Source organism: Melanotaenia boesemani, chromosome 11 (assembly GCF_017639745.1).
Source record: "Melanotaenia boesemani isolate fMelBoe1 chromosome 11, fMelBoe1.pri, whole genome shotgun sequence".
In the NCBI taxonomy this organism is placed as follows: domain Eukaryota; kingdom Metazoa; phylum Chordata; class Actinopteri; order Atheriniformes; family Melanotaeniidae; genus Melanotaenia; species Melanotaenia boesemani.
Genome location: NC_055692.1, coordinates 20,786,502 through 20,798,507, shown reverse-complemented (window position 1 = coordinate 20,798,507; position 12,006 = coordinate 20,786,502). Strand labels below are relative to the sequence as shown.

At 36.8% G+C, this 12,006-nt stretch overlaps 1 protein-coding gene across 3 annotated transcripts in view; it reads left to right on the top strand.

The window, feature by feature from the left end:
* LOC121649494 (EGF-like repeat and discoidin I-like domain-containing protein 3) overlaps positions 1 to 12,006 on the top strand; it is a 113,082-nt gene that overhangs the window by 27,455 nt on the left and 73,621 nt on the right. For all 3 annotated transcript variants that reach the window (XM_042000364.1, XM_042000363.1, XM_042000361.1), the window contains one exon: positions 6,592 to 6,720. In XM_042000364.1, coding sequence (XP_041856298.1) covers positions 6,592 to 6,720 — 129 coding nt within the window. The remainder of the gene's footprint in view (positions 1 to 6,591; positions 6,721 to 12,006) is intronic.

The following is a 12,006-nucleotide window of genomic DNA, read 5'->3' as shown; positions in this document are numbered from 1 at the left end:
TGGTTGGCTGCGCATTCGGAGCTGAGGAGCTTTACTGCAAATTTTACACAAATTGAGGTGGGTGAAATGTGTGATTTTCTGTTTATTTTTTTTTATTTATTTATTTTTTTTTGAAAGGTTAACTAGGTGGTGATGGCCCAGATGTCACTGTCAATTCAGTGCTGTGTAAGATCAGAAATTTTGTATTAAATTCCAAACTGACAGTTTAATTTTCAGTTGAATTTTTCTTTGCAAGTCTTCTCAATTCTGTCAGATACCAGCAGACTCTCCTTGTGATCAATGCTTCGCTATAAAAAAAGTGCAGCTGCCAAGAAGATCAAGACTTGTGTTCAGATGCTTTTGTACAGTAAATGCTCAGAAAGCCCCACAACTTGAGCCACTTCACTGAGATTACCAGAAATTTATAAGAAGCAGCTTTTTTTGAGTTTCCGCTAAGATGTAAGAGCACATATTGGCCTTAACCTTGAAAATGCCACGTCTTTGTGATTGATCTCCAAGGAAACAGAAGATCCTCTCCCTGTTTAACCATTGGCCAAGTTTCACAGCTGATTGATTGGCCTCTATTTGCAGCCAGAAAAGAAATCACAGACCCTGCGCTGGACACAACACAGGCTCACATCAATCACTGAGAAAGCGTTGGCTTGTACAACCAAGCAGCAGCTGACATTCACACAAAAAAGGTGGTAATGCTACCTTTGGACATGCATCACACAAGATACACAAGGCAGAGTGCTTTCACGGATGACATGAATTGCCCGTTATTTCTCTTTCCTGGAAAATATGGTGGATTTTCTTTTCTTTTTTCTTTTTTTCCTTTTTGGCCCCATTTTAAAGGCTGCTTCCAGCATTCTTTGTGCATCGGAACTTCACGAAATTTGATAAAGTAAATTGGTAAACTGGCTGTTTTATTACCTCAATTCCCCAAAAAGTCCTCATAAAGTATTTTATTCCCATTAGAACATAAACAACATTTCAGATGTTGCAACGGTGGGATTTCACAGTTTCATGGAAAATATTAGCAGGTTTTTAATTTGATGTCAGCAACACATTTTAAAGAAAGATTGATAAGGGTGATGTTTGTGTAGCATCCCCTCTCCTGTTAATGACTGGTTGTGAATGTCTGGGAAGTGATCAGACCAGTTGCTGGAGTTTTAGGTGAGGTTTTTTTTACCCATTATTGTCCGATGAAGGATTCTAGCTGCTCAACAGTTCTGGGCTCCGTTACAGATTTTTTTTGTTTCATGATGCTTCAAATGTTTTTTTTTTAACTGGTAAAAGTTCTGGACAACAGGCAGATCCGTAACTGAACTCTTTTCCTGCAAAGCCATCAACCAGCCTCATGTCTGCATTTATACAATGTATTACAAATGTATCATGTTTTACTGTCACAAATTAATCTAGTTGGCATTTTGTCAGCTGAATAGTTTTTGATACGATAAGCTGATTGGATATGTTTTTTTTTTTTATTTTTTTTTTTTTTTTTTTAAAAACCCTTTCCTGTGCGAGTGTGAGTGTATGTGTCTCTGTGTGTGTGAGACTGGCATCTTGTCCTGACTTAGCCTTGCAGCCCATCAGGTTTAAGCTTCTTTTCCAGCACATGCTGTATAAAGATATGCAATGTTTTCAGTCAGAAAACTGATGTGTAGCTCTACATGTCAGAGTTAATCAATCACTTTGAAATACTGCTTTATAATGTTTCAGAGCTACTTGCAACAAAAAAAAATGGGATTCAAATGTAGTTGTCATATAGAATACGTTCTCTCCACATCTTTTATATGCTCCTTCTTTCTCTCTGCTTTGTTTCTGCTTTTGTTTTTTTTCTCCTGCATTCTGCACTCTCCATTAAGGAGGCTGTCAGTGCCGCCTGGTGCAACCATAGATCGTCACATCAAAATAGGCCTGAAACCTGTCACCCTCCTTCCCTCTGAGAGCAGGGTCTCAATGGAAGCTATTATACATTCTTCTGTTCAGCTGACTAGCCACTGCTCGAATTATTATTGATACAGGGCCTGACTTTGAAATGGCATGACTTCGATTGGATTACCTAATTTGTAATTCACATACATAGACCCACTAATTCCAAAAAACGTATGACCGTGATGATGTTTATTTAGTTATGTACATATCTACTTTCTTTTTATCCTTTAGTATACATTTTCTGGATTGAGACAAGGTTAAAATGGTTGCAAGATGATATAGAATACCATTCAAGGCTAGTCCCGTTTATGTGACATTGTCAAATGCTGTGCTTACGGCTGTTAATTTGTCAAACTGACTTAAGAGGGCATGGTATTCTCACCCTTAAGACTTCTGCTTGTTGTTTATCACTAACAGTGAAATAAGGGGGTCTGTCAAAGCACAATTTACCTGTCAACAGTAAGATATGACAATAAAAAAAACACAGAAGTTCCATAAAAAGGTAGGAGTTCACAAAAGGACATGCCCATTGGAGCCAAATTGATTAGCTTCTTCTGGTTCTTTTCTCAACAGATATTTAAAAGCTTTGAACTCAAGTTACCACATAAACTTCTGGAATTTCATTTCATTTTCATCTTTTATTTTTGACAGTGTTCCTAGCTTGTATTCAGTGACACATTTTTTAAAGCTTAATTTATCCATCCTGAATCTGCAAAGTCTGTGAAGCTGTTCACTGATTGTATAAAAAAACGAGAAACCTATTGGCATACAGTTGATTTAAGAAACCAAAACGCAAGTGTCATATTTCATGAAATGTGAGAATTATAATTTTCTGCAGGCACAGTCATGTGGGCCCTGCCAACTTACTGGGTCATTTAAAGTAACTTTGCTTGTAATAACTGTCATTTTAAAAAAGGTAAAACAGCAGATAAAAAAAAGAGTATTTCATGAGGAATTCCTTGCTTTTATTTTGAATATTTGTTTGTTTCCTCATTTTCTTGCTTCCCAGACTAAATATTGAAAAGGAAAACAACAGTAATGATAAATGTGGTGATATTTGTACTGTTGGGTTTTTGTAGGAGCAAGTCTAGTATTAATAAGTATCTATGGACAATTATTAATAGTTAATGAAAATTATTAATGTATACCATTACAGAGCACCTCTGGAGGCATTCCAGAGCTAATAACTATACAAAAATATCAGTCTTGAAGGTCTGTCTCTGTAAGAGCCAATCCTGAACAAATATGACACAGACAGAGCAGATAATAAAGGCTATGTTTATGCAAACTGAGATGATAAACTATTCGGGGCAGAATGGGGACTTCACCGTAAAAACACAAGATGGGCACTGTTGATGTGAGTACAAGAAAGCCACAAGATAGCTGCCATTGCCATGGAGACCAGTAATCATGTGGTTCTTTGTCTATGTAGCCACATGTTAGCACTTGTTGGCAACAATACAGGTGGTCCAGTAGAACAAAGGAGTTATGTTCAAGGTCCTTTCTTCTGCCTAGATTAGTTAAAACAAATCAAAATGGTTGTGAATGTTGGAATTACAAAAGATACTAGGTTAGACTAAAGGGATGCTAGTTTAGCATGGGAGAACAATTCTTCAACATAACTTGCTTATAAACTTATTATAACTTTATTAATTCAACAGCACAAACACAAAGAAGTCAGTCAAAATCATAAATAAAGCTGTTCTTGCTTATTCATAAATGTTAAATGGTCTGTATTTATATAGTGGTAACTGTACCAGGAACGATACCCAAAGCACTTTACAAATACAGCACATTCACCCATTCACACACAGATGTCATGTTACGTTAAAGCTAATGCTGGTTTCAAGTGCACAAACCTAGCGTGTGTCTTTTTGTTACCACAGTCCTTTGTAAATGGTTGGTCCTTGAGGAACAGGGGGAAACTAGAAATGGATCCTTTGTTCAGCTAAATTCAGCTGTGTCCAGTTGGGTCTCGGTTATATTTACCTGGATTTTCCTTAGAAGGAGACTGATTGCTTTTTCAAAGTTGAAGAAGTTAGCAAGAAGGCTAACCAAGCAGCTCTCTTGAAGGGAAACTTTGTCTGAGAAGATTCCAGATTCTGGATTGCTGCTGCAAAACAGAACAGACTGAGATCGGACGCTTCTGAGCTGATCTGGAGATGAGAGAGAGCAAGTAATCCAGCTTTGTCCTCTGGTGAAGCCTGGAGGAAAGCAGAGCTACTGTTCCTTGGAACCTGGGGGAGAGGCTACTTTGATCTTCCAGTTGAGAGTTGGGAGAGGAGTGACCTGATCGAAGGTCTGGCTGGAAAAGAGGGGAGTCCAAAGTTATCCTAAAGTTGGGGGAAGTTGGTGGGCTTCCTGGAAAAAGAAGTTTGTTATCTTTCACAGTAATAGCGTCAGTGTTAATGTCAAAAGTCTGGACACACGTTCCCAAGTGTACAGCCTTTGAACGGTATTTACTGCACCTTATTAATAAATCTATACCCAAATATACTGTCAACCACCCTTTAGTTCCTTAAAATCAAATGTTATAATTAGTTTGCAGCTTGTGACATCTTCTAAAAAGTGTGTTTGTTACGACAGAGATTGGAAATTTTGGAGTCATGTCATAGCACAGCAGTAAATTAAAAACCTATAAATATATTTACTCATACACTGCTGATGGAAAGCTATTTGAAATGTTTGACATTTTACTATGTTTCAGATATTTTTTTCTTGGTTGAATGAACTTTTTTGTTATTGTTAAATGTCAAAGATTTAAATATCTAAATAAATATTGGGTTTTTAACTAACAAGCTGGTTACAGCAACTTTATTAGTGACAACAGGATAATTCCCAGTCATCTTGCGAATGATCCAAGTCAACTAGGACTTTCACAAAGTTGTTATGAACTCGCTTCTGTGTTCTCTGGTTTAGATCCTTTGCACAATGAAATAATTTTTGCCCAGCATGATCTATATATTTGTGCATCCATTCATCTTTCTCTTTTTCCTGATATATTTCCCAGTCCATGTCACCAACTGAATAAATGATAAATGTTTCCACACTGGTGAAACCATGTTTGACTGGGGTGATGCCATTAATGAGATGATGTTCACTGTCTGCCTATGTTTTAGATCAGATTATTTTGTTTTTTTGTGGTTTTAGAGTCATTCAAGTTCTTCTTGGCATGTTCCCAGCAGATCTTTGTTCTGTAGCAGTGGTGGTCTTTAAAGGTTTTCCTATCTTCACAAAGGAACTCTGGATCTCATTTATGGAGGCAACTGGATCTTTGGTTAGCAGCCTAACGCCATCCATCTGTCATTTTTTGGTTTGGTTGTGTGACCAGATCCCAGAAGTTTGTTGGTGGTTCCAAAGTTGTTTAATTTCAGAATGAACACTTTAAATGTTGCTGAAATTTGCCTCCATCTTTTCTCAAATATCTGTCTTGGATTATGGCTTCAGTTTTACTCTGAAACGACCTTCAAGTATGAGACCTTATAAAAATGTGTGTATGCTCACTTGAATATTTTCAGTGTATTCTGTTAGGTATAGATGGACTCAAGTCACATTGTGGAGGAAAGTCCTACAGATTTTATTTCTATTTCAACATCTTTGAATATATATTAAGGTACATATTTGTAAAATCAGCATTCAAGGAACATCAAGCATGATACCCTTTTCTACAGTACTGGGCACTTTGCAACCCTGGCCACTACTAAAGGCTCCACCCTCTCTTATTCAAATCATAAAGGCATCAGTGGCAGAAGGTCAATTATTAACCATCCAGTCAACGTGCACCTTGCAATGTAGGAGCAGAAGTCTCACAAATGCAATCACTTAAGTAATCACTGTTTCAAAGAGTTCTGTGGAATATAAATAAGGCACACATTCAATAATTAGCCTTCTAGGTTGGGATGCAAAATAAATAAATAAATAAAAAATCATTGTGGACTTTTTAACTCATGAATTGTGCATTATAATGACCATTCTTCTTTAATTTGAAAGGGAAAGCTTGTTATTTCTGCCATAATTAAACTACTAGATGCTATTTTACCTCTTTTTTTGTCTCAAGTTCAGGTTATCCTCTTGAATGTTTAGTCAACAAAAACCAAAATAAAGAAATTAGACTTTTTAGAATTATTGTTTGTATTTGGGGAGATCAGTCTGACCTACGAGTACTTTTCAGTGTATATAGATGATGGGTGCTCTACTATACCTCGGAGCTAGTCTGTGCTCTCTTCTTGCCTTCCCATAGGGGACATATTCGATGATTTCTAGACAGCGCCTTGGGCTGCCCTGTAAACCACTGAGATTAGCAGCAGTAACTGAAACTACTCTTCCCACTCTCCTGTCAACCTCAGTTTTTCCTCTCAAGCTGCTTTACTTGTACTCTAACAGTTTCTAGATTTAATTTATGCATCCAAACTTTTCCACTTCAAATGCACTTTCAAAACACAACCAATATATGATATATTTTTTGTTTTGCAAGGAAGGTTTCTTAAACAACTGCCCGAGTGAATGAATATGACTATGTATTTTCACTTTTATTCATGCACCCAGTGAAAAACAATGTGCTACACCAGGGTGAATATTACCTAGTTGTATTATGTTCCTGTGTAGACGGTCAACAGCAAAGTAAAACATCTGGCCCATTATCTGTGTCTGTTTTCCTCCTTTTTTCCCACACAGGCCCTTGTCATCCAAACCCTTGCCACAACAGAGGATCATGTGAGATCAGTGAGACCTACAGGGGAGATACCTTTATTGGTTATGTGTGCAAGTGTCCACAAGGTTTCAGCGGAGTTCACTGCCAACACAGTAAGTGGGACCACTCTCTGTTGTTTCTTAATATAGTCTTGTAAATTTTGATATAAACATATTTATTTTACATTATGAAATTAAAATATGTTCTTTGAAAAACTTCCTATGAAATACAGCCATGAAGCCATGATTTTTTTTCTCTTTCATCTGAGAGATTTCCCTTCACAATTAATGACCTTGTGCAGTAAAAAATGTCGAGCAACTAACAAAACACAAAGAAATGCTGAAAAGACAAGTTCAGCAAAATGAGAGTGGGTTTGGTAGAAAAAAGAAAAGCTGATCCTGCTTTCTTTTGTTGAGCACGCTCTTAATAAAAGTTGGTGTCAGAGGTACTATCAGTAGTACCATACATTAGACTGTGAGCATTGTTCTTACTTTCAGTTAAATTTATGCTGTCATTAACCTGGCTTTCTGAAACACCTTAACCTGAGCACAAGGAATAATGTCAATGTGAATTACAAGCATAACCCCAACTATAGTTAATTCAGTTATACTAATACAAACCTGTCACTACAAATGTGGGAGTCCACACCTTGTTTTCTATAGATTGTGAATAGAAAGAAAGTACTACAAAGGGAAATCAGCAGGTCATCAAAACATCAAGAAATACATAATGTGAGATGCTTTCGCATTTCATAAACGCAGTGGTTACAGTCTTTTCTAACAAAATTTCCAACTAAATGTAAGCTATGTCAGTAAGATTTGTATTATTTCTTATTAAAAGAGTTTATGTACAGTAGGTATGTAAAACCAAGTAAGTATGACTTGTTTTTAAAAAAGAATAGGAGGTTATAAAACAGCTGAAAGCAACATCAGCAAGCTTGCATTACAAATACTCATATACAGCATCAAACCTACACATCCTGCATTTTGAGTGTATCCACGGATTTGGAAATTGCATTTGGCTTTGCGTGTTTGTGCTAAATCTTGCTAAATCCTACAGTATGATATATGAGCCAAGTTCTCTGGCTTTTCTAACTGCATATGTGCTTGGCTGAACATTGCATTTACCAGCATAACACAGCTGTCCTTCATCACAGGTACACTTCAAAGTAATGGATTTAATGTATTATTGTGCAAACTGCAGGCTGTGATGGATCCTTATAGGTTTGATCAAGAAAGAACATGAAGGGCAAAGACATTTTAACTATTATGCTTTAGTAAATACATTTGCTGCATGGTACTGAAAAACTGACACAAAGTTTTACAGCGATGTCTAACTTAAAAAAGAATATTTTTCTACTCTGGGAAAGTTAGTGCCAGTCATTATTGTCTTCCCATCACAGTCATTATCATTTTCCATCAAAAGGCACAAAACTTAAAAGGAAATTAAATGAGTAACTATATCAACTGTATGTCATTGCGGTTGTTTTGTTTATAGCATGAATAGTGAGAAATTTGCTGGCATGTCATAATTCAGTTTTTGTTTCCTATTAAGCCCTAAGGGTGGTGAGAAACTGATTCGACATGGGCTGAACACACATCAATGTCTGCCAGTTTCCTACATGGTCATTATGGTTGAATAGAAGTGAATATATCTGGAGACATTAATAATCAAATCTGCATCTGCAATGAAATTATGAAGAGACATAAATAATTGTTCCGGTTGGGTTTTGTATGATGTTGGCTATAAATTAATGACAAGCTTAATTAAAAAGGATTAAAGAAGTATAAACATAGATTTGAAATTCAGAAGGCAGTCCAAGTCTCACTAATGTGACGTGGTAGCAAATCTAAACCAATCTTCAGACCAATCTTCACAATTCACAATGATCTTTCAAACACCGAGCAAAAAGCCTCAGAGGCGCGCAAGACCTGGGAATTCAGACACAATGCAATACATTACAAATCACAATCAAACTAACAAGCAGTCTCTACAAAGTCTAAGAAAGGAACACAGCCGCCACTAAATGAGTCACAACGGCAGCTTCAGCAATGATTGGTCCAGAGGACAGCAAACCAGGGAGCAGATGAAAACGATGTGGTGATGTGGAACCAATCCCGGCATACAAAATGAGACCAACAATTAGATTAAGTGGGAAGATTTGATGTTAAGTTCTTTAGAAAGATAAAAAAATAAATAAAAAAAAAATTACAGAGACAGATATCAGGCCTATAGATATATAATTCTTTATGGCTGAGATGTTTTTAATTAATAGTTTTTAATTTCCTACTATCATGAAATATATTTTCAAATTGCTTTGAAAGAGCAGATATTTTACAATGTCTAGTCCTGGCCAATGTGTGAACTTTACGTTTCCAGCTTAAAATATGTGTAAGGTTTTTACTGTTGCTCTTAATATTTCCCTGCTCTGGTAGAGCCAAATCCAATTTCACACCTTTGAATGTTATCCTACATACATGCACTACATAACCTGCTTGTTACACTGATGTTATGAAGCACAGTGAGGAATGAGGTCACACATGGACGGTGAGGAGACATACAAGCTATTTTTAACTTACTGGATGAGAGGGCATGTCACGTAGCTAGTTAATGATTTAATAATGTTTTTTTGTTTGTTTTTTTTAAACTGTTTTCTCAGTTAGGAGAGTTGTCAGTATGTTGAAGTTAAAGCTACGTTTAAATAAGAACATTTTGTTGAGTTAATTTCATCCAGCCAGTTCATATGTAATTAAATCTCACAAGATTTAATAATTAAATATCACATAAACTTTGAAAGTATCTTTTTCTCCTTGCTTTAATGATAAAATGCCTCTGATGAGTTTTTACTACTATATCAATTTAGACTAAATAGCTGAAAACAGTTTCAAACCATTTTTAATCAATTTCAGTCACAACCACAACTGAGAAAACCAGGGTTAGCACTGGGTTGGCATCACTGCTTGAGCTGTTATTATCGTCAAGTCATTTGTCTTTTGAAAAGTATGGCGTCATGTCCCTGTGGTGACAGCAGAACAAGTGCAGCATTATTGGGCCAGTAGCCAAACGCTGTAATGAGCTGTCACAGTGTGAAGATTGGGACTGATTGCCTCAGACGTCATGGGGTTGCAGATCATTTTTTGGGGACATTTTTTTCAGTATTTCAAGGACAAATGTGGTATAAAGTGTTTAATTGTGTTTTTCTGAGTCAGATGTTTGCTGCATTATATCAACAGAAACATTAATGTTTAGATTGATATATAAAAACAAAATATGATGCAACCCAGTGCCTAATTTTTTGTCAATCCTTTAACACTTGATTAGTCATTCAAATCACAACATAGGTTTAAACTAACCGAGGAGCTGCTTTCTGATAGCATGAGTCAGTGTGATATGAATGCAAAAACATACTGTACCCAGTCACTGTGACAAGAAATAATGAAAAAAGAAATTAAGAAGTTAATGTAGCCAAATTGCTCCTCTGATGGCTGGTATTTACTCTCTGACTCAATATTTCTCCAACTTTTTTTTTTTTTCTTGCAAGTCCTTTCAATGAATTCCATCTTGCTCTTTGATCAATATGTGTCTTGAAACACACCAGCAGGGCAGGATTGATTTAGGCTAAATGTAGGGTGTGTGAAATGATTTTTTTCTTAAACATAGCCCTTTCATTTGATCCTCTATTGACAGCAGCTATCATGCTGTATTAGTCCTGCTGCTTGCACGGCTTCTTGGCACAGGATAATCAGCCAGCGTTTATGACACTGGCCTGATGTAAAGCTGTGAGGAACCATCACTGATATTCAATTCACCCTAGGCAAATCACTGGGCTGCTTTTCATCAGCACAGGAGAAAGAATAGACCACATAAAGAGCAGCTTTGGTAGCCTGTTTAGAACTGCATTAGTGACCTGTTTTGAGTATATTTCATCTGGTAAAGAGGCTTTCCAGAGCGGATTGCATTTTCATTTCTTGTATAGTTTCTCCTTTTTTTAAACTCTCAGACACATTGACATAGATTTTAATGGAAGGTAAGGCATAGAACATGAAATCTGACCTTTTCTGTGCTCATTTGTGACCTGTGTAAAATTTACCTCTTAAGAGAATATTAAATACACAATAGCACAACCATTTGAGGCAGCATGATTATGTGCATCTTAACTATTAAATATCAGCTACTGAATCAATGCAGTGTGCTGACTATATCTCCCATCATCACTCTCACAACCCACTGCTTCTCTCAACTAGCGCTCCAGTTATCTGCACCTCATCCAGTGAAAAAAAAGAAAAAAAAAATCATCTGTCAATTTCATACCTGCCACTGCATCACAGGCAGGGACTTTGCAGATGACTGCAGATCTATACAACATTTTGTGAAGACACAAGAGGAAAACTAGGAAGATTTTTCTTGGTTTGCTCATCTTTCACCCCTCCCATGAAGGACATCAGAGCAGCATAGCTTAGGAGAGAATAGTAGACTTGTGGACTTTTGTTTCCTCTCTATGTGAATCAAGGCAGTTGTTATTTCCATCGAACTGTGAGGCTGGGTTGTTAAGGAAATCTGTCCAGCAAAGATCACGGCAATGCACGAAGGCTTTTCTCTCCTTCTGCTGCTGTTTTTAAATGTTAATAGCTTCTTACTAGATGTTAAAAATCAATCGAAGAGGTAAGATCATAGCTAGCATCTGGCTTTTCACCAGACCTGCATACATCAGGAGTTTGCATCTCATCAGCGGTGTTAGTGCTATCATTCCTGTTCTGGCAGCTTACAGAATTTAGAGGGACTGAACTAGTGATGTTTACTTGCAGTGTTGGGCCCTCTGTTCACACTGGTCATGAAATGGCCTATCTTTCCACAATATGACCTTGGAAATTGTTACTGTCCCCACAAAATCGGTTCCATATTATTCTCAGTGTCAAAGCGCCACAAAATGTTGTTGCTATTTCCTTTGTAGCTCCGGGGAAGAGTTGCTCATAGACAACCATACACTAAGTGTCTTAGAGCATATAAGCAGTACAGCTAAATTTTGTTCAAGGGAAGATTTCCAGTTCAACTTTAAGAAATTACAGTTTTGGGGCAGGCTTAGCTAAGTGGATTAGGAAGATTTAACTACAAGTTAAGTTGGTGAAAAAGTTTGTTCAAGGTAAACTTGGTAAACAGTGAGAAGCTGCACTTTGTCCACAGAAAGTTAATCTATTTTCAGAACAAACAGAGGCATTGGTTTACTCATAGTGCCCGAGGTCTGTACTTGTAGGTATAATTTTTTCTCATCTTACCCAGCCCCTGGGTTACAAGTGTTGAAAAGTCTCACTGAAATTATGCAAATCTGCACAAGTCTTATTTCTGTATGCATAAATTAGCATTATGAACATTTAGCATCAGTCTGCTTAACTTGTTCCTAA